At 51.6% G+C, this 20,707-nt stretch overlaps 2 protein-coding genes and 1 long non-coding RNA gene across 4 annotated transcripts in view; all 3 read left to right on the top strand.

The window, feature by feature from the left end:
- The window catches only part of SPTBN4 (spectrin beta, non-erythrocytic 4), a 55,970-nt gene extending 53,330 nt beyond the window's left edge, over nucleotides 1–2,640 (top strand). Inside the window, exons 35-36 of the mRNA XM_072608267.1 lie at nucleotides 228–270; nucleotides 1,260–2,640. Of these exons, the coding sequence (XP_072464368.1) occupies nucleotides 228–270; nucleotides 1,260–1,421 (205 nt within the window). The 3' untranslated portion in view covers nucleotides 1,422–2,640. The remainder of the gene's footprint in view (nucleotides 1–227; nucleotides 271–1,259) is intronic.
- Nucleotides 2,641–3,179: 539 nt separating this feature from the next.
- Nucleotides 3,180–10,377, top strand: SHKBP1 (SH3KBP1 binding protein 1). Of its 2 annotated transcripts, XM_072608265.1 has the most exons (18): nucleotides 3,181–3,327; nucleotides 3,521–3,574; nucleotides 3,865–3,910; nucleotides 4,006–4,079; nucleotides 4,162–4,220; nucleotides 4,597–4,677; nucleotides 5,127–5,288; nucleotides 5,438–5,528; nucleotides 5,992–6,182; nucleotides 6,564–6,679; nucleotides 7,250–7,337; nucleotides 7,546–7,662; nucleotides 7,872–8,042; nucleotides 8,234–8,389; nucleotides 8,840–8,936; nucleotides 9,145–9,323; nucleotides 9,594–9,711; nucleotides 9,936–10,377. In XM_072608265.1, exons 1-18 carry the CDS (start codon nucleotides 3,224–3,226, stop codon nucleotides 10,165–10,167), a joined length of 2,136 nt encoding a protein of 711 aa, XP_072464366.1. In that variant the 5' UTR covers nucleotides 3,181–3,223; the 3' UTR covers nucleotides 10,168–10,377. The 2 variants fall into 2 exon arrangements, with proteins under 2 accessions (XP_072464367.1, XP_072464366.1); XM_072608266.1 differs by lacking the exons at nucleotides 9,594–9,711; nucleotides 9,936–10,377 and adding an exon at nucleotides 9,441–9,585 and having other exon boundaries at nucleotides 3,180–3,327.
- A 7,287-nt stretch (nucleotides 10,378–17,664) lies between these two features.
- LOC140503870 (uncharacterized) lies at nucleotides 17,665–20,699 on the top strand. The gene is made up of 3 exons (XR_011966900.1): nucleotides 17,665–17,851; nucleotides 18,012–18,111; nucleotides 19,856–20,699. It is a non-coding gene; the product is annotated as an uncharacterized lncRNA (long non-coding RNA).
- Nucleotides 20,700–20,707: the final 8 nt, after the last annotated feature.

The raw sequence follows: 20,707 nt of genomic DNA, 5'->3' as shown, positions 1-20,707 counted from the left end.
ATATTTCATAAGTGCCCTTGAGTGGTTCAGAGGATATTGTGAGACCCATTACACCACTGGAGTAATTGAGGAAATCTTCATGGAAATGTGGTTCTTGAGTTTGGCATTAAAGACTGGGCAGTGGTGGGTTTGAATGGAATGGTCTGCCAGGCTGTGGTTTGGGGTGACTCGCCAAGGGGATTGCCCCTGGCATCCCTAAACTTATGCCTCCCCATCTCTCCCTACAGGACTCATGATGGCAGCGAATTCCTTCTCCAGGCCAAAGATGAGGTAAGAGATGGCCTTCATTTAAGAACAGGAGGATGTAGAGGGAGTTAAGACCGATCATCTCACCAGAGTCAAGGGCAGGGCCATTAGCTCGTGGTCAATTCAAGCACTGAATTCAACAAGCATTTATTTCCCATTAGTCTTGGGAATACAAAATGATAAACAATATAGTACCCTAGAGGTATTATCACATCATATTCTAAAAGGGAGAGGTAATGGGTGTTTTTCACAGAGTCGGCATTTAGTAAAATGCTTTTTGAATGAATGAATGAATGGCCCAAAATGTGCTCAAATAAGACAGAATGTGATAGGGGATCAAGGGAAGATCAGAATATTGGAGGTGGGAGGAAGTGCTTTCATGGTTGTTATTTGTTCCTCATTGTTGATCAAGAGCTGAGTTTGAAAGAAAAGGTTTCTGGGAGGGGAGTCGTTAAGGATGCACAGGGTCTGAATGAGGCTGGATAAGGTTGGGAAACAGTTTGCTTAAAGCAGAGGGTAGAGCAGCCCAAGACTGGAAAGGGAGGTTTTTATTCAGATTATGAAAGGCATTAAATGTCAGTTTAAGGAATTAGTAATTTATTCTTCATGTGAGAGAGACCCACTAAAGTTGTTTAAGAGGAGAAGAGTGACATTGTAGGATTTGTGCATTAGGAAAAGGACGCTAGCATCTTTGGGCTGGTTAGGCAGGGAGCCTCGTTAGAGGTCTGTGGCGATAGGGTGCTGGGACAATGCCTACCCACTCTTCTCAGTTCTTTAGGAAGTGTCTGTGAAGGGCTGCCCTACCCCCCTTTTATCGCCCTGATTTCACTGTGTCACCTTATTCCCCCTTCTGGCACACTGACCCCTTTAGAGCTGTGTCTAGAAGGGATGTCTGTGCTCTGCAATTGGTTGGGAGGCATGGGGGGGGGGGGGGGTTAGAGCAGGGCTCAGGCTAGGCCTTCATCCCTGGTCTCGACACTACCATTACCAACGCCAACCTGCCACCTTCCCAGGAGGAGATGAAGGGCTGGCTCCAGGCCGTGGAGAGCTCAGTGGCGGAGCATGCAGAGATCTCCCGTTGGAGCCAGACACTGCCCACCACATCTTCCACTGATGAGGCTAACCCAAGGCCAGAAGGCCCAGCCCCCCGAAGAGCTAGTGGCCGCCGAAAGTGACCCTGCCTTAGGGTCTCCAGCACTGCTATGGACCCAGGCCTTACCCCAGTGGGCGTGCCCATGCTGAGGGCCCAGAAAACCACACAGACATGTCTTCCCCCCCACCTTCCCCACCTCCACCTGCCTGGGCAACCTTCTCCCTTGGTGATGTGGAGAGCTGCCTCCTGGCCTGAACCTCTCCTCTGCCCAGTGGGCCTAGAGAGACCTGGACATTGAAAGAAGGGGGACTCTCCTGGGAGAAGGGTCCTAGTGCCCTCTCCTAGGATGGGGGAGGGGGTCCTCATGCCATCCACCCCTTGCTGGAGGCTCGCCCTCACAAGCCATATTGCTGTTTCTGCCCTTTCCCCAGGGTTTTGGGCTTCTTCTTTTTTTTTTTTTATGCAATAAACGAGATGGGGGGAGGGGACAAGGGGCAGTAGTTTGGGTCAGAGCTGGGGAAGGGTGAGGGGAGAACAAAATGAGCCAAATCTCCCTTCTCTTCACCCTTCCTACCCTCCAGGGTCCCTGGCCTAGAGGAGTGGGCAGGAGGACCCTCAGATCTGTGGGAGCAATAAAGCCTGCCTCAGCCCCATATTTTTTCAGGGGACAGGGAGCACAATGCTGTAATGAGATCAGGGTGGGTGGACAGAGGCCTGGGGGGTGGTGTGAGGCCTATTCCCTCCCTGGGAATACAGGGACCCCCTGTGGGGCAGCCAGCCCAGGGTGCTGGGGGTTGCGGGGGTTCCCTCCTCTGCCTTTACCTCACTTCCAAAGCTGCCTTGTTCTGCCTAAGAGCCCGGTCGGGTGAGGGGAGGAGAAGAGGGGATCCCAGAGTCTAAGCCCCCCATACCTCCTCCCATGCTCAGTGACACCTGGTTCCTTTTGGTCTCAGTTTCTGTTTGCAAACCTCCATCCTTCCATTGGCCTCCCTCTCATCCACCTGTAGAGACTCCAATGTCTTTCCATAGGGTTTGGGGGGAGGGTCGTAATCCAGCCTGTCTGACTCTGGACACCCCCAACAAGTGGGAAGGGGAGCTCCTGAGGCCTGCCAGGCACCGCACGGCTGGGTGCTGCTGCCCCTGCATGCTTCAGGCTGGAGCCCTGCTCCTCCATGCCGGGCACCCTCCCCTAGCCCTCAGGAACAGGGGCTGGCCCCGGGAAGCCCCAGGCTGGGGAGGGGGGCAGGGGCGGGCAGCGGCCCTGGCGCACTGTATGCACCTTTAATAAACCCTTACTCTGTCCAGTCTCTGCTTCTCCATTGCCGCCCCTTCTTTTTGGATTGGGGTGCCTGGGGGTGGGGGGGCTTGGCAGGAGATAGGGTCCCCCCCTTAGGGCTGGAGGTGGGGTCTCAGAGGCCCCCAACCCCAGCCTGCCCTGCCCGGAGGGCCCACGTCTGGAGGCCAGAAGGCTCCCCACGCAGCTCCCACAGCCACAGGAGGTAGGGGGGGCCCGCCTTGTCACCCCACTTTTCAGAGCAGCAAACAGGCTCCTGGGGAGATCAGGCGCCAGGAGAAAGACCATAGGGGGTTCAGTGTCTGAGCCAGGACTTTGACATTTCTGGAAACCCGAGCCAGAGAAGGCGTGAGTCCTCGGGCCCTAAGGGGAGACCAGAAATCTGGGGGCCTCGTGCGTTTGAGCGGACAGGGAATTGTTTTCGGGGGCTTCGCGGACACTCTTCCGGCCCTTTAAGAGGCGGGAGCTGTTGCCGGACGGGCGGGGCTTCTGGCCAATGACGGCCGCTCTTGGGAGGCTTCGGGCCAATCGGCGGGGGTGGGGGCGGAGCCTCTCCGAGACCCGGAAGCTAGCCCGGCTTGGCCCAAGCCATGGCGGCACCGGGCACTGTGGGCCTCTCGGGGGCTGCAGGGGAGCCGGGCCGGGGTCGGAGCGCGCCCGGGGAGGTCATCCACCTGAACGTGGGGGGCAAGAGGTGAGTCAGGAGGCCGGGCCCGGGGAACCCCTGGAGAGCGCGCGCGTCCCCGCGCTCTTCGCTGCGCCCATCTCTCGGAGGGAGAAGCTGAGGCCGGGAGGGAGGGGAGGAGGGGAGGGGCGCTGGGGGGGCCCTCTGCGCGGCCCCCACTTCCGGTGCCCCCTCCCCTGTCACAGCCTCCTCCTCCCTCCAGGTTCAGCACCTCCCGCCAGACGCTCACCTGGATCCCCGACTCCTTCTTCTCCAGGTGATGGGGGTGATGGGGACCCCCCTGCCCCTCCCTGCGCCTTCCTTTCACCTCGGGGACCCCTTCACCCTTCTCTGCTTCTTTGGGGAGCCCCCTCCCCCTGCACCCCTGGGGGACTCCTTCATCCCTCTCTGCTTCTGGGGACCCCCCTCACCCTGCACCCCTGGAGGACCCCTCCCCCCACTTCTCACCTCCGGGATCCTCATCCCACCTTTCATTGCTTCTCTGGGGACCCCCCTGCCTCCTACACCCCCGGGGGCCCCTGACCCCCTGTCTCCACTTCCCCGCAGCCTCCTGAGCGGGAGGATCTCCACTTTGAAGGATGAGACAGGAGCAGTGAGTTTGTGGGGCCCAGGCTGGGAGAGGGGGAGGGGGTGGAGGTGGGGGGCCGTGCCCTCCTCCGAACCCCCTCCTGTGCCCGTCTTCCCCAGATCTTTATCGACAGGGACCCCACGGTCTTTGCCCCCATCCTCAACTTCCTGCGCACCAAGGAGCTGGACCCCAGGTAGCCCCCCTGGGGAGCAGAGCAGGGGGCGCGGGTGGGGGAGGGGCCCTGGCCTTGTTCTGACCCGGCCCTGCCTCATCAGGGGTGTCAACGGCTCCCTTCTCCTGCACGAAGCTCAGTTCTACGGGATCACCCCTCTGGGTACGTGCACACCCCCTCATCCCCCCCAAAAAGGCATTTGTGAAGCACCTACTGTGTGCCAGCAAGAGGCAGATGCAAAGACAAGCATCTGCCCCCAGGGAGCTTCCTGTCTGGTGGGGCTGGAGAAGGAGGATTCCCAGCCTCTTCCTGGGGGAGTGGAGGGCTCCCCGTGTGGACCAGGAAGCAAGGACTGCAGGAGGTGGGGGAGGAAGAACTTGGGATCTGAACTGAAGTCCCAAATGAGGTCAGGGACTGGGGGAGGGGAGGGAGCGTGGCTGGAGGAACTGGGGAGAAAAGGATACCATGGGCCAGAGTGAACCCAGAACCCTTTGTGGAGAAGGGCACCTTCTTGTTCCACCCTGCCATCCCTCCTCAGTCCGGCGATTGCAGCTCCGAGAGGAACTGGACCGATCATCCTGCGGGAATGTCCTTTTCAACGGATACTTGCCCCCACCTGGTAGGACCTGGGGATTGGGGGGGGGGGGGGCGGGGAGGAGGCAGGACAATAAGAAATCATCGAATTGATGAGTGCCTCTGTGCCCAGGGGCATGATGGGAGTTGTAGTCTGAAGTGGGTGGAGGAGGGATGGTTCCTGGGAGGCCCCTGTCCTCAGTCTAAGCCTCCACTGGGTCCAGATTATGAGGGGTTTTCAGTAAGAAACCAGGGGGTATATTTGATCTCAGGGATTAATAGGGGGAGGTGGAGGGGGTGGAGGTGGGGGGCCGTGCCCTCCTCCGAACCCCCTCCTGTGCCCATCTTCCCCAGATCTTTATCAACAGGGACCCTGGTCTTTGCCCCCATCTTCAACTTCCTGTGGAGAAGGAATCTCCATCTTCCAGTGGAGATTCCTGAGCAGGTGCATGGCAGGGGACTCGCACCCACCACCACCATCCCCTCCTTTTCTAGTGTTTCCAGCCAAGCGGCGAAACCGGCACAGCCTGGCGGGTGCCCAACTGTCGGGCGGCCGCCCGGCCCCTGTGCGCCGCAGCCACACCATGCCCCCCAACTTGGGTAATGCAGGGCTGCTGGGGAGGTTGCTGGAAGACAAGGCACCCACACCCCCCACAGGTACGTCTCTGCGTGTTGATGGTGTCCCCACACCAGGCTGCCCCTGAGGTACTCCTGACCCTGTTTCTAAGCCTCTCAGTCACATGGGAATTGGCTGCTTTAAAAGGCCTGGATCTTGACTGCCCCCTCACTCCCTTGTGACCACCCAGGGACTCCAGATGAGCCGGGCATGGTGCGGCTGGTCTGCGGTCACCACAACTGGATTGCTGTGGCCTATACGCAATTTCTGGTGTGCTACAGGTATGGCTGTGGAGGCTCTGGATGGACATGGGAGCTGGGGGTAATCTGAAATGAAGTCAGAGCCTGGAAGTCGGAGATTAGGGGCTGGTGATCACACACAGGGAGTCTGGAGAGTGAAGATGAGAATCAGGGAGGGGTAAAAGGGGTGATGAGGACGTTGGGGAACCCTAGGCCTGTAGGGGAAGTCAAGGACACAACCTCTTGACAGTGGAACATCCCAGTAAGAGGTCAGGGAGAAGGTGATGGGGCTGGGGAGGACCTGAGAGCAGAAAGGCCAGAGATGGGTCTGGGAGCTTGGGGAAGAAGCCTAGGTCCACGGATGAGAGAGTGCGTGCGTGCACAGGCATGTGTGTGTGTGTGTGTGTGTGTGTGCACATGCGGGTACACACACATGTTCATGTATGTGCATGTGTGCACACATAGATGAGTCTAGATGTGAACAGTGTCCCTCGCTCCTCACCAGGCTGAAGGAGACATCAGGCTGGCAGCTGGTGTTCTCAAGCCCAAGGCTGGACTGGCCCATTGAGCGCCTGGCACTGACTGCCCGTGTCCCCGGTGGTGCCCTGGGCGAGCATGACAAGATGGTGGCTGCAGCTGCTGGCAGTGAGATCCTGCTCTGGGCCCTGCAGGCTGATGGCAACGGCAGCGAGATCGGTGGGAGCCCTCCCGCTGCGTATGAACACTTCCTCCCTTGGCCTCAGCCTCACTCACTTTTGGGCCCCTTCACCATCCGCCTTAGCTAGGATGCCCTTTCCCAGCTCCTTAAGGTCATGGTTACCTCCCAAGGGCCAGGATCCTTCCCTGAGTCTAAGCCTCCTTCTGCCCTTTAGATCCCTGAGTTGTGGGTTTCCTGGACCCTGTTCCTAGTGGCCTCAAGGGGATCTTGTTCCCTACCCTGCCTCCCTCCTGCCTCTGTCAGGTCTCTTCCTCCTCTAGCCCTGACTTCCCCTCTTGCTCTCCCTGGGCTGTCCCTTAAAGCGCAGCAGCCCCCAGACTCAGAGGCCTCATGCTTTCTCCCATGTGCCCCTGGGGCAGGTGTCTTCCAGCTGGGCGTCCCTGTCGAGTCTCTGTTCTTTGTGGGAAATCAACTCATTGCTACCAGCTCCACAGGCCGCATTGGAGTCTGGAATGCTGTCACCAAGCATTGGCAGGTTCGGGGGAGAGGAAGCATCTCAGGGACTTTCTGACCTTGCAGGGTGCCCAGATCCATGACAGGCCTTGGTGGGAGATGAGGATGGAGTGAACCTCTCAGAGAAGGTTCCAGGCCAAGCATGGGGCAACGTGTAGGGCTCACCCTGGGGCACTGGAGGAGGAGTGGGAGGGGGAGTGAACTCCAACTACTCTGGAGTGGGTAGAGGGCCAGGAGGTGGGAGATAGCCTAAGAAGAGGGGAGAAAGGATCTATAGGGGTCCTCAGTTTCCTCTTGTGGACTTCATAGTTTCCACTCTAGTCTCTGAAACTTTTTGGAAGGAAGAAAGCAAGAGGAAGAAAGGAAGGAAGGAAGGAAGAGAGGGAGGGAGAAAGGGAGGGAGGAAGGGAAGAAGGAAGGAAAGAAGGAAGGAAGGAAGGAAGGGAAGAAGGAAGGAAGGAAGGAGCAAAGAGGGAAGGGAGAGAGGAAGGGAAAGAGAGATGGAAGGAAGGATTATTAGATCTGCTGTTTGCCCAGCAGGGCCTGCCTGCATGCCCCCACCCCATGCCCACCTGAGCTTTCTCTTGGCCAGGTCCAGGAAGTGCAGCCCATCACCAGCTACGATGCCGCAGGCTCCTTCCTGCTGCTTGGCTGTAATAATGGAGCCATCTACTACTTAGGTGAGGCCTGAGGTACCTGGCTTCTTGCCCACCCCTGCCCCTGCCATGTGCCTCTGCCCGATGTTGGGTTGGATGAGACTGTCTCTGAGGGCCTCCACAGCTGTGCCTGTGGCAGGGGGTGTGTGCCTGTGGCGGGGGGTGTGTGGAGAGGATCCTTCTTCAGTGACCTCCTTCTCCGCTGACTTCCTTCCCCCTTGTTCCCCCCCAGATGTGCAGAAGTTCCCCCTCCGGATGAAGGATAATGACCTGCTAGTGAGTGAACTGTACCGGGACCCTGCCCAGGATGGAGTCACTGCCCTCAGCGTCTATCTAACACCCAAGACCAGTGAGTGACTCTTCTGCCATTCCAGGCCCCTCTCTGTCTGAAACTTGCCCCATTTGTTTCCCTCTCCCTCCTCCATTTCTGTCTCTTCGCCCATTTACCCTGTTTCTCCCTTCCTGTCTCCCTCATTTCTCTGCCTCCCCTTGTCCCCTCTCCTCCACAGGCCATCTGTGCCTCCCGATTTCTGATGCTCTCTGCCCTTCCGGCCTCAGGTGATAGTGGTAACTGGCTAGAGATAGCCTATGGCACCAGCTCTGGCGGAGTCCGTGTCATTGTGCAGCACCCAGAAACCGTGGGTTCGGGGCCACAGCTTTTCCAGACTTTCACTGTGCACCGCAGTCCTGTTATCAAGATCATGCTGTCTGAGAAGCACCTCATCTCTGGTACGTGCGGCTCAGCTCCTGTAATCGGCCCATAGAAGCCTCAGACTTCTTAGGTCATGCCCCAGTCTGAAGCCCACAGACCCCTGCCAGGAGGGGGAGGGGGTCAGGCCAAGGACTTCTAAGGGTAGAGGGAAAGGGTTTTCATGTCCCCGTTCTCTTACCCTTACCATTGGCCTGACCTTTCCCTCTAGTCTGTGCTGATAACAATCACGTGCGGACGTGGTCAGTGACTCGTTTTCGGGGCATGATCTCCACCCAGCCAGGTTCTACTCCCCTGGCCTCCTTCAAAATCCTGGCACTGGAGGCGGCCGACAGCCATGGGGGCTGCAGTGCTGGCAACGACATTGGTGATGCCCCTGCACAGGCCCAGTTCCTGATCCTCCTGCCCAGCCTTTGCCCTCTCTGTCCCTTCCCTGTTGACCTCTGTTTCTGTCTCTGCATCCTTCATCCTCCTGTCCTGTTCTCTTTTCTCCTGATTCCTCTGTTCCCTGTCTGTCCCCTGTCCATTAGCCCTTGCCTTTATGACTATGGGGATATGGCAGTAGGAGGATTCTCCATTCCCTAGCCTTCCCTCTCTCTCTCTGTTCCTCCTTCCACCATTTCTGTACTTTCCCATGTATTTGAACTTCTTGCATTAGTGGGATTTCCTTGGGGGCAGGGAAGTTCCTAGGCCCCACCCCTCGCCATCCCTCATCCCCCTGCCCATAGTCTAAGCCCCCTGAGGAGGGGAGGATCCTGAAGAACTCAGAGACTGGGGGGTCTTGGGGACGAGTTGTGACCCTTAGGGTCCTGTCCAGGCCCATATGGGGAGCGGGACGATCAGCAGGTTTTCATCCAGAAGGTGGTGCCTAACTCCAGCCAGCTCTTTGTACGGCTGTCATCTACTGGCCAGCGGTGAGGACCCCTGCTTCCTCCTGACCCCTCACCTTCTCCCCCTCCCTCTGGGTCCCAGACCATGGCACTGGGGAAAACTGGGTTTCTTAGGTCATGGGAAGCCTGGGAACATGGGAGGGAATGAAGGGGAGAGCCCAGGAGAAGGAGGGCAGAGCCTGGCCCCTGGGGTCCCAGGGAGAGTGATCCCCAACCCCTTCCCTTGGGCCAGGGTGTGCTCGGTGCGCTCTGTGGATGGCTCTCCCACCACAGCCTTCACAGTCCATGAGTGCGAGGGTTCCCGGAGGCTGGGCTCACGGCCCCGACGATACCTCCTCACTGGCCAAGCCAATGGCAGCCTCGCCATGTGGGACCTCACCACGGCCATGGACCGGCTAGGCCAGGCTCCAGGTAGAGCCATTGCCCCTACCCCTCTGAGCCACTCACTCGACTTTGAGTCAGGAAGACCTGGGTTCAAATCTTGCCCTCTCTGGGATCTTGCACACATCACTTCTTGTTTGTCTGTAGGATGAATGTTGGCCTCAATGATTTCCAAAGCTCCTTCAAGCTCTAAATCTGTGCTCCTGTGGTCTCTATGATCCTCAACTCTACTGATCTCTGACCCCTGGTTTCCCATCTACTCTGCCCCTGGGAGCCCTGACCCTGTCCCTGTTCCTGCAGCCGGAGGCCTGACGGAGGAGGAGTTGTTGGAGCAGCTGGAGCAATGTGAGCTGGCCCCTCCTGGGTCAACAGTGCGGAGCCTGGCCCCCAGCCCCTCGCCTCGAGCTTCCATTTGCAGGTATTTGGGAGAGGTGTGAGGGGCCCACGGTTAGGGTAGGAATGGAGAAGGTCATGGGCAGCCCCTGAGGGAATGGGGGTCTCCCAGGTCCAACTCCCAGGGCTAGGGGGTGAGGTGATTACTTGGGTCTCATCTCTGATCACAGGGGGAGCAGAGGGAGGTTAGGTGGCTTCCCCTATCTCTATTGACCTGCAATTCTACCCTACTTCCCTCCAATCTCACAGCTTCCAATCAGAGGCTAGCGTAGACTCCAATCCAAGTCATCAGGGGAGCCCAGGTCCCCCACAACCAGAGGCCCGGAGGCGGGGGGCTGGCAGCTTTGTGGAACGGTGTCAGGAGCTAGCCCGGAGTGGGCCAGACCCCCGCCGGCCCCCCACTCCAGCCCCCCGGCCTCACCCAGGCTCTGGGGGTCCCCTGTTGCCCCCAAAGGCTCCACTCAGCGAGACCTCCTTCTGAATGCCTGGTCTTCCTGAGGGAAGATGTGTGAGGTGCCTTCAGACGTCTGTCCCCACCTGTCTGTCCATTGTCCTATTCCCTCTCTGTCACCGTGGGGTCAGGGCTGGGGTCCCCATGGAGCTGTCACTGTTACAACCCTGCCACAAGAAGCCAAAGTCACCCTGTGTTCTCTCCACTGCACACCAATAAAGTATTCCCCATGTTTGCCTACATTGTTTTCGTTGCTCATTCCCTGGTGCCAGGCACCAGGCTACTTCCTGCTACAGCTTGAAGGCCTTTTTATTTCCAACTCTCTTCCCCTCAGCGGCTTCTGGGGAGGAAGGAAAGAGAGGTCTGGCTTGTGGCAACTTCATATGCCAGGTCCAGGAATCCAGCTTGGATTTATAGGGGGTGAGAGGCCTGAAAGAATGGCCATCTGTGATTGCTACGTAAACACCAGGGACCTTTGCCACCTTCTGGAGAGCAGGAGACAAGCCACAGGAGTAGAGAGTTCCCAGTTTTTCCAAAAAAGAGAAGACAACTAAGCTTGCAAATCATAGGTCAGGACATTTGACCTGACATTCTTGGGTATGTTGTTATTAATAGAATTGTTGGTAAATGCCTGCAAAAGGAAGTGGTGATCAAGCAAAACATCACATTTCAAGAGCTGCTCGTGCCACTGCTAACCGCATTTCCTTTTTTTGGTGGAAGTTAAGCTTGTAGATTAGGGAAATGCAACAGATAGACTTTACCTAGCTTTGTAGGAAAAAGCTTTCATGCTGTTAGAGACAAGAAGATATGCAACTCTAGAGGAGTGTCCTAGGAATCTGTGATGTTGGCACATTGGTGCTGCAAGAGGTAGGCAGCCACTGTATTGAATGACAAAGTCAGGATCAGCAGGTTTGGTTGTTAGGATAAATTTAATAAGAGGAAATTAAGGGTGGCAGTTTGTATGAAAAAGATTTGGAGAGGGACAGCTAGGTAATGCAGTAGTTAGAGCCCCGGTCCTGGAGTGAGAAGAACCCGAGTTGAACAGCCTCAGACACTATGTGACCCTCCTCCCCCGCAAAAAAATAAATTTGAGAAAGAAAAATCTGGAGTTTTCAGTGGTCCGTAAGCTCAATATGAGCATCTTCAACCTCTTCAAGTTACGAATGAAGAAACCGAGGCAGAGAGAGTTCAAGTGACTTGCTCAAGGTCCTGCAGCTGACGTCTGAGGTGGGATTTGAGCCTAGGTCTTCCTGAGCCTGATTCTTATGCCTTATCCACTATCACCCTGCCTCTTAAAACTACACCCAATGGGTTTTTTTTTTTTAAGTACACAGACTTTCAAAATTTGTTTCAGTTCCAAATTCTCTCTCTCCTCTTTCCCTCTTCCTTACTATGAACAAAGAAAGAAAAATGAAACCCATTATACATATATATAGTCATGCAGAACAAATTTCCATCTTAGCCATATTCCAAGAAAAAGAAAAAGAAGAAAATATATTTCAGTCTGCACTCGGAGTCTAACAGCTCTCTGTCAGGAGGGAGATAATAGTACATTTCATCATGAGTCCTTTGTTATTTTATTGCTTGGAGTAGCAAAGTCTTTCATAGCTGATTATAATTTTTGCTGTGACTGTAAATTATTCTGGTTCTGCTCCCTTCCTTCTGCATCAGTTCATACAAGTCTTCACAGATCTCTCCAAAGCATCATTTCTTATAGAACAAGTAGTTCATCCCAAATGTATACCACAACTTGTTTGGCCATTCAGTGGAATAGGTGATCATTACTCTGTGGCATTTTGCTCTTCTTACTGTCCTGGCCAAGCATGACTAGGGCTTATGATAAATGAAATGAAGCACTCCTAGACCATTGAACATTTAAAACAAAGGATGCTCAAAGCTTGCTACCAAAGAAGTAGTAAGCAAGGATATACCACTGTCACGAGGTCATGCCTCTGAGAGACATCTGGTCAGAAGGGTGTGTTGAGTGCCCCCACAGAACCATCTGTCAGACCAGAGGGGTATTCACTTGGGACTTTTTCATGCCCCTGGCTTTGTCAATGGCTTGAGCCCTGGTTCCCTGGATCAGTCCAATCTCAGGACAGCTTCCCTGCCTTTAGAGGTAAACTAACTTAGCAAGGTTTCTAGCACAAAATGTTGCTCCTACTCATCAGGTTCAGGCTTCACAAATCCAGAGGACTGTGTTTGGTTCTAGAGTTAACTTAAAAACAAAAACTCAACAAGACTGTATTACAAATATTAGGATATAAATGGACTTGTGGCTATATAGAACATTAAAGGAGAAGTCTTCATAATTGATGGCTGTGGCTTCTCAATCCTGGTCCCTCTCTTTCATTTCCTCTTGCTGTCTTTCCCCACTCATTCCAACTGCCAATTTTACGGACATCAGTAAGTTGTAAATTTCCAGAGGAGACCAAGCAAGTTGGCCCAGAGTCTCCACAAGATGTTGATATGGGAATCTATTGAAAGAACTAGGAATGGGAGAAAAGCCCTACAGGACCCCTGAGAGAGTGGTGTGCTGGTGTCTAAAGGGTGATCATTTAGAAAAAGGACTGGATTTGTTCTTAACTCCCCAGAGCAGAACTAGGAGCAATGGATTGGTTTCCAAGAGACACATTTAGGCTAGATAGAAGAAAAAATCGTTATGAGTGGAGCCACCCAGAAGTGAAATGGACTAGCTTGAGATATAGTGGGTTTAATGTGACAAGTCATTTTTAGGTGACTATGCTAGAGGCAGCACCTCCCTCTTTAAGCCACGCTGTAAAAGAGAATGGGATGGTGGAGTGGGGAAGATAATAAACGTTATTAAGTACCTACTATGTGCCAAGCACTGTACTAAACACTTTATAAATATCTCATTTGATTCTCACAACCCTGGAAGGTGGGTGTTTTAATATTCCCATTTTACAGTTGAAGAAACTGAGATAAACAGGGGTTAAATAACTTGCCTAGAGTCACCCAACTGGTAAGTGTTTGAGTCTGGATTTGAATTCGAGTCTTCCTGACTCTGGACTCAACACTCTATCCACTGCACCCCCAGCTGCCTTCCTATTAAGATGTGTAAAGTACATTATAGACAATGCCAATGTAAATGCTTCAGGTATGGGTACAAGACCTTGATGGCCTGTGATGTCCAGACTATGAGATTCTGTGATAATGGCTAAGCTCTGTATTATGAAAAATAATGAGGGGTTAACCAGAGTTGAATTTTTAGAATTTAGAGCAAGAACCTCAGATGTCCTCTCCCTGGACAAGTAAGGAAAATGAATCCAGCCCTTTTTATTCCTGATAACTCTAGTTTAGAATGCACTGGAATTGGAAGTTTGAGGGATGGGGTGAGAGATTGGGGTGGAGCTAGATCCTGGACCATAGGTAGCTTCTCAAGGGACCACAATGAAGGGTCAGGATTTTTGCAAAGGTGACAAGTTCCATGCCCAACGTTCTATGGGCCAGTCTCCCTGACACCCACAGGGAGGAGATTGTCTTCTATAGCCCACTGGGGCATGCTGGGCTAAGAGGAAGCCCTACTCTAGTTCTGCTCATTCTTTTGCTCCTCCTGGAGCTCTGAAGGAATGGACTGCTTCAGCATGTAGTGAGTTCCCTAAAAGTGTTCAAGAAGAGAATGCTGGTCTGGGATGCTATGGAAATTTCTATACAGGTATGGGATGCCCTCTGAAGACCCTTCCCCTTCTGAGATTCTGCAATTTGAGGAAGTCTGTTCTGTTCCATTATGGGGAAAGGAATGAAGACCGATCTAGAACACAGAGTGCCTAGAACATAGGCATAGCTAACATTTGAATAGAGGGGATATACTAGTCAGCGCTGGAGTCCTTTATTTATTTTCAGGAGTCACATTTTAGGCAAGAGAATGACAAATTGGAGCAGGTCTGCAGGAAGATGACAGGGATCATGAGACTATAGGGCACTTGTTATCTTTTGTTGGAGAATTGATTCAGTACTTTTTGCACATTCTTACTGAGCCAAGGCAATTTATCTTCTTATGCCCCAAACTGAAAAGCTCTAACATAGATGTGTGAAGAGGTGCTATAGCCAGGTCTTTTTCTAAAATGAGGTAAATCTGAACATTTTATTGTCTTTCTCACTGAAGAGAGAAGACAAAAAGCTAAGTGAAGGCAGTGTGGAGTTGGGAGCAACTGGAACATTCCAAGAACAAGTAATACATGTAGAGTATAAGGTTCCAACAGATTGAGCAGGTGTTTTATATATATATATATGTATATATACACCCACACATACAGAGAGAGAGAGAGAGAGAGAGAGAGAGAGAGAGAGAGAGAGAGAGAGTGAGAGAGAGAGAGAGAGAGAGGTGGGGGGAAGGAGAGGCCAGGTTTCCCTTGGGAAAGACAATTTCTCATAATCCTTCAGAGTAACAATGTCTACTCTGACCATAGCCCTTTGCTAGAATGTCAGGTTCTAAAACCTGGAAAGACTTGTATAAACTGATGCAAAGTGAAAAGAGCAGAACCAAGAAAACATTGTACACAGTAACAGCAACGTATAATGATCAACTATGAATGACTTAGCTCTTCTCAGCAATACAATGATCCAAAACAAATGCAAAGGACTCGTGATGAGAAATTCTATTCATATCCAGAGAAAAAACTAGCTGACTCTGAATACAAATCAAAGCATAAGATTTTCATTTTCTTTTTTTTTTTTCATTTTTTTTCCTTTCGGTCTGTTTCTTCTTCCACACCTGTAACTATTACGGAAATACATTTTACCTGATTGCATATATATAGCCTATACAAGAATGCTCACAGTTTTAGGAAGAAAGGAGGAGTAGGAGGGAGAAAAATTTGGAACTCAGAATTTTGTAAAAATGAATGCTAAAAATTTTCTTTTCATAATAAAATACTATTAAAATAAAATGAGACCTCCAAAAATAGAATGTCAAGTTCTAGTACAAAAGAAAGAGATAAGCCTAGAACCCTGTTTCCATCCATTTAAGGGTCAGTTAAAGAAATTGAAAATTCCTCAAATATAGTAAGTATTTAATAAATACTGATTAATTTATTGAATAGAGGCTGGACCAGACCAAGTGCACACCGAGGAAATTGATAATGGAAGAAACAAAAGCACTGAGACATAATTTTATAAGATATAACAGGGAAGAGACTGTTCCAAAAGAATGCAAAAAGAAAAAATTCACAATATTAGTGGCTCCACCCAAAATGGTGATTGCAAGATTTCTTATCAATAGCTGCTAATTCCCATGCTCACTTCCTCCTTCTTATAAAATCTCTACTTGATTCTAGTCAAATGATCAAGAAACATTTTCTTTTTACAGCCTGTATGAGAATTGCTTCTATACATATTGAAAGCATCCATGAAGAAATATGAGAAGGAAACAGGCAGGCTTCCTTAAATTATTTTCTTTTGTTGTTCAGTCTTCTTGGTGACCCCTTTTGGGGTTTTCTTGTCAAAGATACTGGAGGGGTTTGCCATTTTCTTCTCCAGCTCATTTGACAGATGAGGAAACTGAGGCAAACAGGATTAAGTGACTTGCCCAGGGTCACCAGTTAATAAGTGTCTGAGGCCAGATTTGAATGCAAGTCTTCCTGACTCCTGGCCTGGCACTCTATCTATTTCACCACCTAGGTGCCCATTGCTTTCTACATTAAATCATATCTTTGATGTTGAACTGTTAGTTCAAAGTGGAAGAGAATTCAAGATTCCTCTGTTATCATTGATCAACAACAGTAACAACTTGACTTGGTAAGATACGGTACAACCTGAAAGGTTCTCCTCCAATGAGGAGTCTCTCACACACATGTTAAGATCACATCAGAGTCATTGGTAAATGAAAACCTTTTAGTATTAATACCTAATATGATAATATTATATAATTGTATCTTATACAATGATTTATTAATATAATAATTAATTTTACATTAATTAAAAAAATTTTAAACTTAAAATACAAAATTAGAAAAGAAAAAAACATGACTATGTACACCATAAGAGATGATTCAATATAACTTTAATTATTAATGTTAGCAAGGCATGTAAAACAGAGAGACATCTGCTCATGAAAAGCATTCACCACATCCTGAAGGATGTCCTCTGCAAGGTCCAAATGGAGGAGAAGTTCCCCCTCTAGACCCTCTGAGACACTGTCCCAAAGCTGCATGAGCTTTCTGGGGAAGTGATGATTTCCTCAGTGTTGGAGATCTTTGAGCAGGGATTAGGGGATAACTTGTCTGGGGGAGTTGCAGGGATGGATGTGCATGTAAGTGCAGGTGAGATCCCCTTGGAGTCCCCTTTCCTGTTGTGAGACTATGAAGTCTAGAAAGTTCAATTCAATTAAACAATTATTAAAGGCTTACTGTGCTCAGATAACACAATAGACTTGAAATGCCAAGCCTTGGTGTCCTAGAAGTAGAGTAGGCATATTTAAACTACCCAGAGTGCAGCAAAGTCCCCCAAACCTTTGGTGCATTTGAAGCACTCTATGACTTAGAACTAAGTGACTCTGGAGTATTAAAGCACCCTGAATTCCAAGACCAGGGGAACCTAGTAGAATCAGTTACAAAGAATTTTGGAGCTAGAAGGTCCATCTGTCATCTGACAAAGAATTCCCACTACAGCACACACTATAAATGATCATCTAGCCACTACAGTGAAGGCCTCCCATGAGTCTTCCTCCCCCCTGTGCCTTCCATCCATCACCTCCTCAGACAGTCCATTACAGTTGCGGGCAGTTCTAGTTGTTTTGAAGGCTTTGGGTTTTTTCTTCTGATGTCATACCTAAATTTGCTCTTCCATTCTGCTCCTAATTCTGTCCTTTGGAACCAAAGAGAACAAGTCTGATCTTTCTGCCACGTGTTCTTTAAATATTTGAAAACAACTCTCTTCTGCACCACCTCCCAGTCTTCTCTTTGCCAGGCTTAGCATCCCCAGTTCCTTCTACCAATCTCCACAGAGTATGGACCCAAGACCTCTCACCATACTGGTTGCCTTTCTCTGGGTATTCTCTAATTTAACAATGTCCTTCCTAAATTGTGGCACTTAGCTGCCACAAGGGCAAAGGATGGCAGGGCTGTCACCTCCTTATTCCTTTTCCTGGAAAGCATGCCATTTGATGCATTCTAAAATCACACTAGCTTTTGGGGCTTCCATATCACAGGCACACTGCTTTGAACCCAGGAAGTGGTGACCCAGATCCAAAGTGAGTCTAGAATACGGCCTAGAATTCCAGAATAAGAATTCAATAAGGTAGGGCTGACCCAGAAGTGCCACTGGGGTCCAGTAACTGACCCACTCCACTTTTCTTCCTTCTGCATCCTATGGACCAAGATGAAGATGCAGTTGCTTAGCAACCAGAGGGTGCAATTGTGATGACTCAAAGGAGGAGGAGCCAGGGGTACAGAATCCTCCCTGTACTAAAAACCTGGAGTGGAGTGGGGGAGGCAGGAAATAGAAGACCTCCTAGAGTTGGGGGTGGGGTTCAGTTGGACTCCTCCCTGTTTTAAGAGGCGGGGCCGCAGAGGGAGGGGCTTCCAGGCCCAGAGGTGGAGGGTTTTGGCCAAGCCTGAGCAGGCTGACCTGCCTCCCCCTCCCCACCTCCGAGCAACGGAAGGAGGCGGCAGTCTGAGGTGGCAGGGCAGATTGGGGCAGGGGCGAGGCCTGGTTGAGGGTAGAGGACTCCGGAGTCCTGGCCTGGAAACAGCAGGTACGGGGGGCTGAGAACCACACACACAGACACACACACACACACACACAGACACACACAGACACAGACACACACACACACACACACACACACACACGTCCTTCCCCTCCCCCTCCCCAGTCCGGGCGCAGAGCGCACTCACGGGGCCTCCCTCCCACAGGCTCCGGGGAACCCTGAGGGTGGCTGCATCTGGGGACCGAGGTGGAAGAGGAGGCACCAGCTAATGCTGCGAGGAAGAGCAGGGGCTGATGCTGCGCCTGGTGAGGCGACCCGCCCTCTCCCTCTCCTCCCCTTTCCTTCTCTCTCGTCCTTTCCTCTTTCCTCTCTTCCTGGGGGCAAGTCTCATTCTCCAAGTGTGTGTCTGTGTGCACTTGGGTGTAACTGCGAGTATTCATGTCACTCTGTGTGTGTGTGTGTACATCTGTAAGCCTGTATCAGTGTGTATAACTGTATATGGGTGTGCATGCATGTACTCTCAGTGTCCCTGTATATATGTACTTCTGTATGTCTGCATGTGCCTGGGAGTGACTGGGTTCATATCTGTGTATCTCTGTGCATGTTTGTATGTACTGCAATTTGGCAGATGTCTATCTCTGTCTCTGGGCATCTCTGTGTACTGTCTGGTGTAGCTCTCTCTCTCTTTCTCTCTGTCCATGGGCCCCTGGGAGTAATTGTGTGTGTGTCTGTGTGCATGCGTATGTCATATATGGAATTCTTTCTGTATCTCTATATTTGAGTATTCTGTTTCCTGCATGTACATTTCTACATTTCCTTGTCTACCTTGAGTAATTGAGTGTGTACCTGTCTGTGGGCATCTGTGTGTAATTGTGTGTTTGTGCAGAACTCAGTGTCTCTCCTTGCATATGTATGTGTGTGTACTTGGGAGCAATATTGTGTTCATATCTGTGTCTCTGTCATCTCTTTCTGTATCTCTAATTCTTTATGTGTATAGCTGTCTCTAGGTATCTCTTATCTTCTTTGTAGTCTATCTCTATCTCTGTATCGGTTGGCTGTGGAGGTGTTAGAGAATGCTCATTCATTCCACAAACCTTTCCTCAGATGCAAGGAAGGCCCTAGGAGAGTCTATGGCCCATGAGAGATGAAGGCCGGGCCTGTCTGTAGGATAGCCCCCATGCTGACAGAGGTTTTCAGACTGACACAAACCAAAACAATAACTCACAGCACTGGGAACTAGAGAAGGCAAGGATATGATGGTCCCTTTCACCGAAGCTTGGAGGAGCCAAGAGTTAGTGATTTGTCACACAGCGAGTGCCTTGAGGTGGAGCTCAAACAGATCTCTAGAGGGTCCAAGTCCAGGACCTGGTCAGTATCAGGGGAGAGGGACTGCCACAGCAAAGTAGGTGAAGACTTTGCTTAGACTGGAGGGAGGTGAAGAGCAGTAATGAAGAGGATGGAGGATAAGGGGGAGATGGATCCCAGGGCTTCTAGGAGGTTTCATTTTTTTTCTGTGTATATTAGTAGAATCTCTGAGAAGAAGAGCTTTGATGGAGCTTAGCCACCATGCATAGAGTCAGGCTTTCAGCTAACCTCAGTGGGAGACTCATGTGTGACAGAAGCCTGGGGTTGGAGGGAGGGAGAAGCTGCTTCTCTGTCTCTCTGAGTGTCCCTCTGGGTCGTGTCTCGTGTCTCTTAAGGCTTTCTTTGTCACAGCCTCGGTTATTTTTCTTCTCTTTCTGAGTGTCCTCTGTCTTCCAGGGCTTTCGTTTTCTCTGTATCCTCTATCTATTTCGCTGTTTCTAGAGTCTTCGTCCTTGGACCCTCACTGTTTATGGCTGTCTCCGTCTTTCTCTATCTCTACGTATCTGACTCTGTCCTTTTACTCTTGGGGAATGGGGCGGGGGCTGGGGACTAGGGGAGAGACACTGGACATGGTCCTGAGCAGCCGGTTGATGGGAGGAGAATCTGGGGATGGGGGAATAGGGCCTCTTTCCTGGCCCCGCCCTCTGCCAGACCCCTCCTCAGCTGCTCGGGTGGTTTCTACAGGAGGAAGGGAGGTTGCGGATGGACGAGCCCCAGGAGCCAGAGAGCGAAGAGAGGCTACTGGCGTTGCTGGGCCTGGTAGGCACAGCACTCAACCTGTTGGTCCTCGTCTGTGTCTACGTCTACACCACCCTCTGAGCTGATGTCACCTACTTCGGGCGGGGCCCGGGAAAACCCCTTACGGTTTTCCTTAGAGTCTATGGAGCTGGAGGCGGGGTCTTTACATCTTCTGAAGACTGGGTCTGCATGGAGGGGGCGGGGCCGGGGAACAGGGGTGGGACTTGGAACCCCTTTCTGAGGGAAAGAGCCACTGGTGACAGGAGGCGGGTCTTGAAAAGAAGTGGGGGGTCCTTCCCACCTACAGAGGGTGGAACCCTCGGGACTGGGGGCGGGGACTGACTTTAGTCTCAGAAGGTGGGGCCGGGTGGAGAGAGGCGGAGCAGGTAAGGAGGCAGCTGGGTCCTCCTCACTCTGTTGGGAGGCAGAATGGAAGGAGTACTACGCTCTAGATGCTTTGACATCAGCGCCTCTCACGTGGAGATTGTGAGGAGGGAGGAAGGCCCACCTGCTAGAATAGTCTATACCGGCGTGGAAGCAGATCAGCTCAGTAGAGCTATCCCTCTCTATGCAGTCCCTGTGGGGCAAGATTCCCAAGTGTGGGGTCCTGGGGAGCTTTAAATCCGACTTTCAGAGAGTTCTGCATCTCTCCAGAATCTGAGGTCGGAGGTGGGGAGGATGGAGTCTCTCTTCACGAGAATCCCTCTGGGGGGTTAGGGTGGGATCAGATGGGATTTTCTTTGGTACTATGGAATTTGAAATAAACCCGCCCTTGGCCATGGTAACTGACCTGGAAGA

Source organism: Notamacropus eugenii, chromosome 5 (genome assembly GCF_028372415.1).
Source record: "Notamacropus eugenii isolate mMacEug1 chromosome 5, mMacEug1.pri_v2, whole genome shotgun sequence".
In the NCBI taxonomy this organism is placed as follows: Eukaryota; Metazoa; Chordata; class Mammalia; order Diprotodontia; family Macropodidae; genus Notamacropus; species Notamacropus eugenii.
The sequence above is the reverse complement of the archived record's forward strand: the minus strand, read 5'-3'. Positions and strand labels throughout refer to the sequence as shown.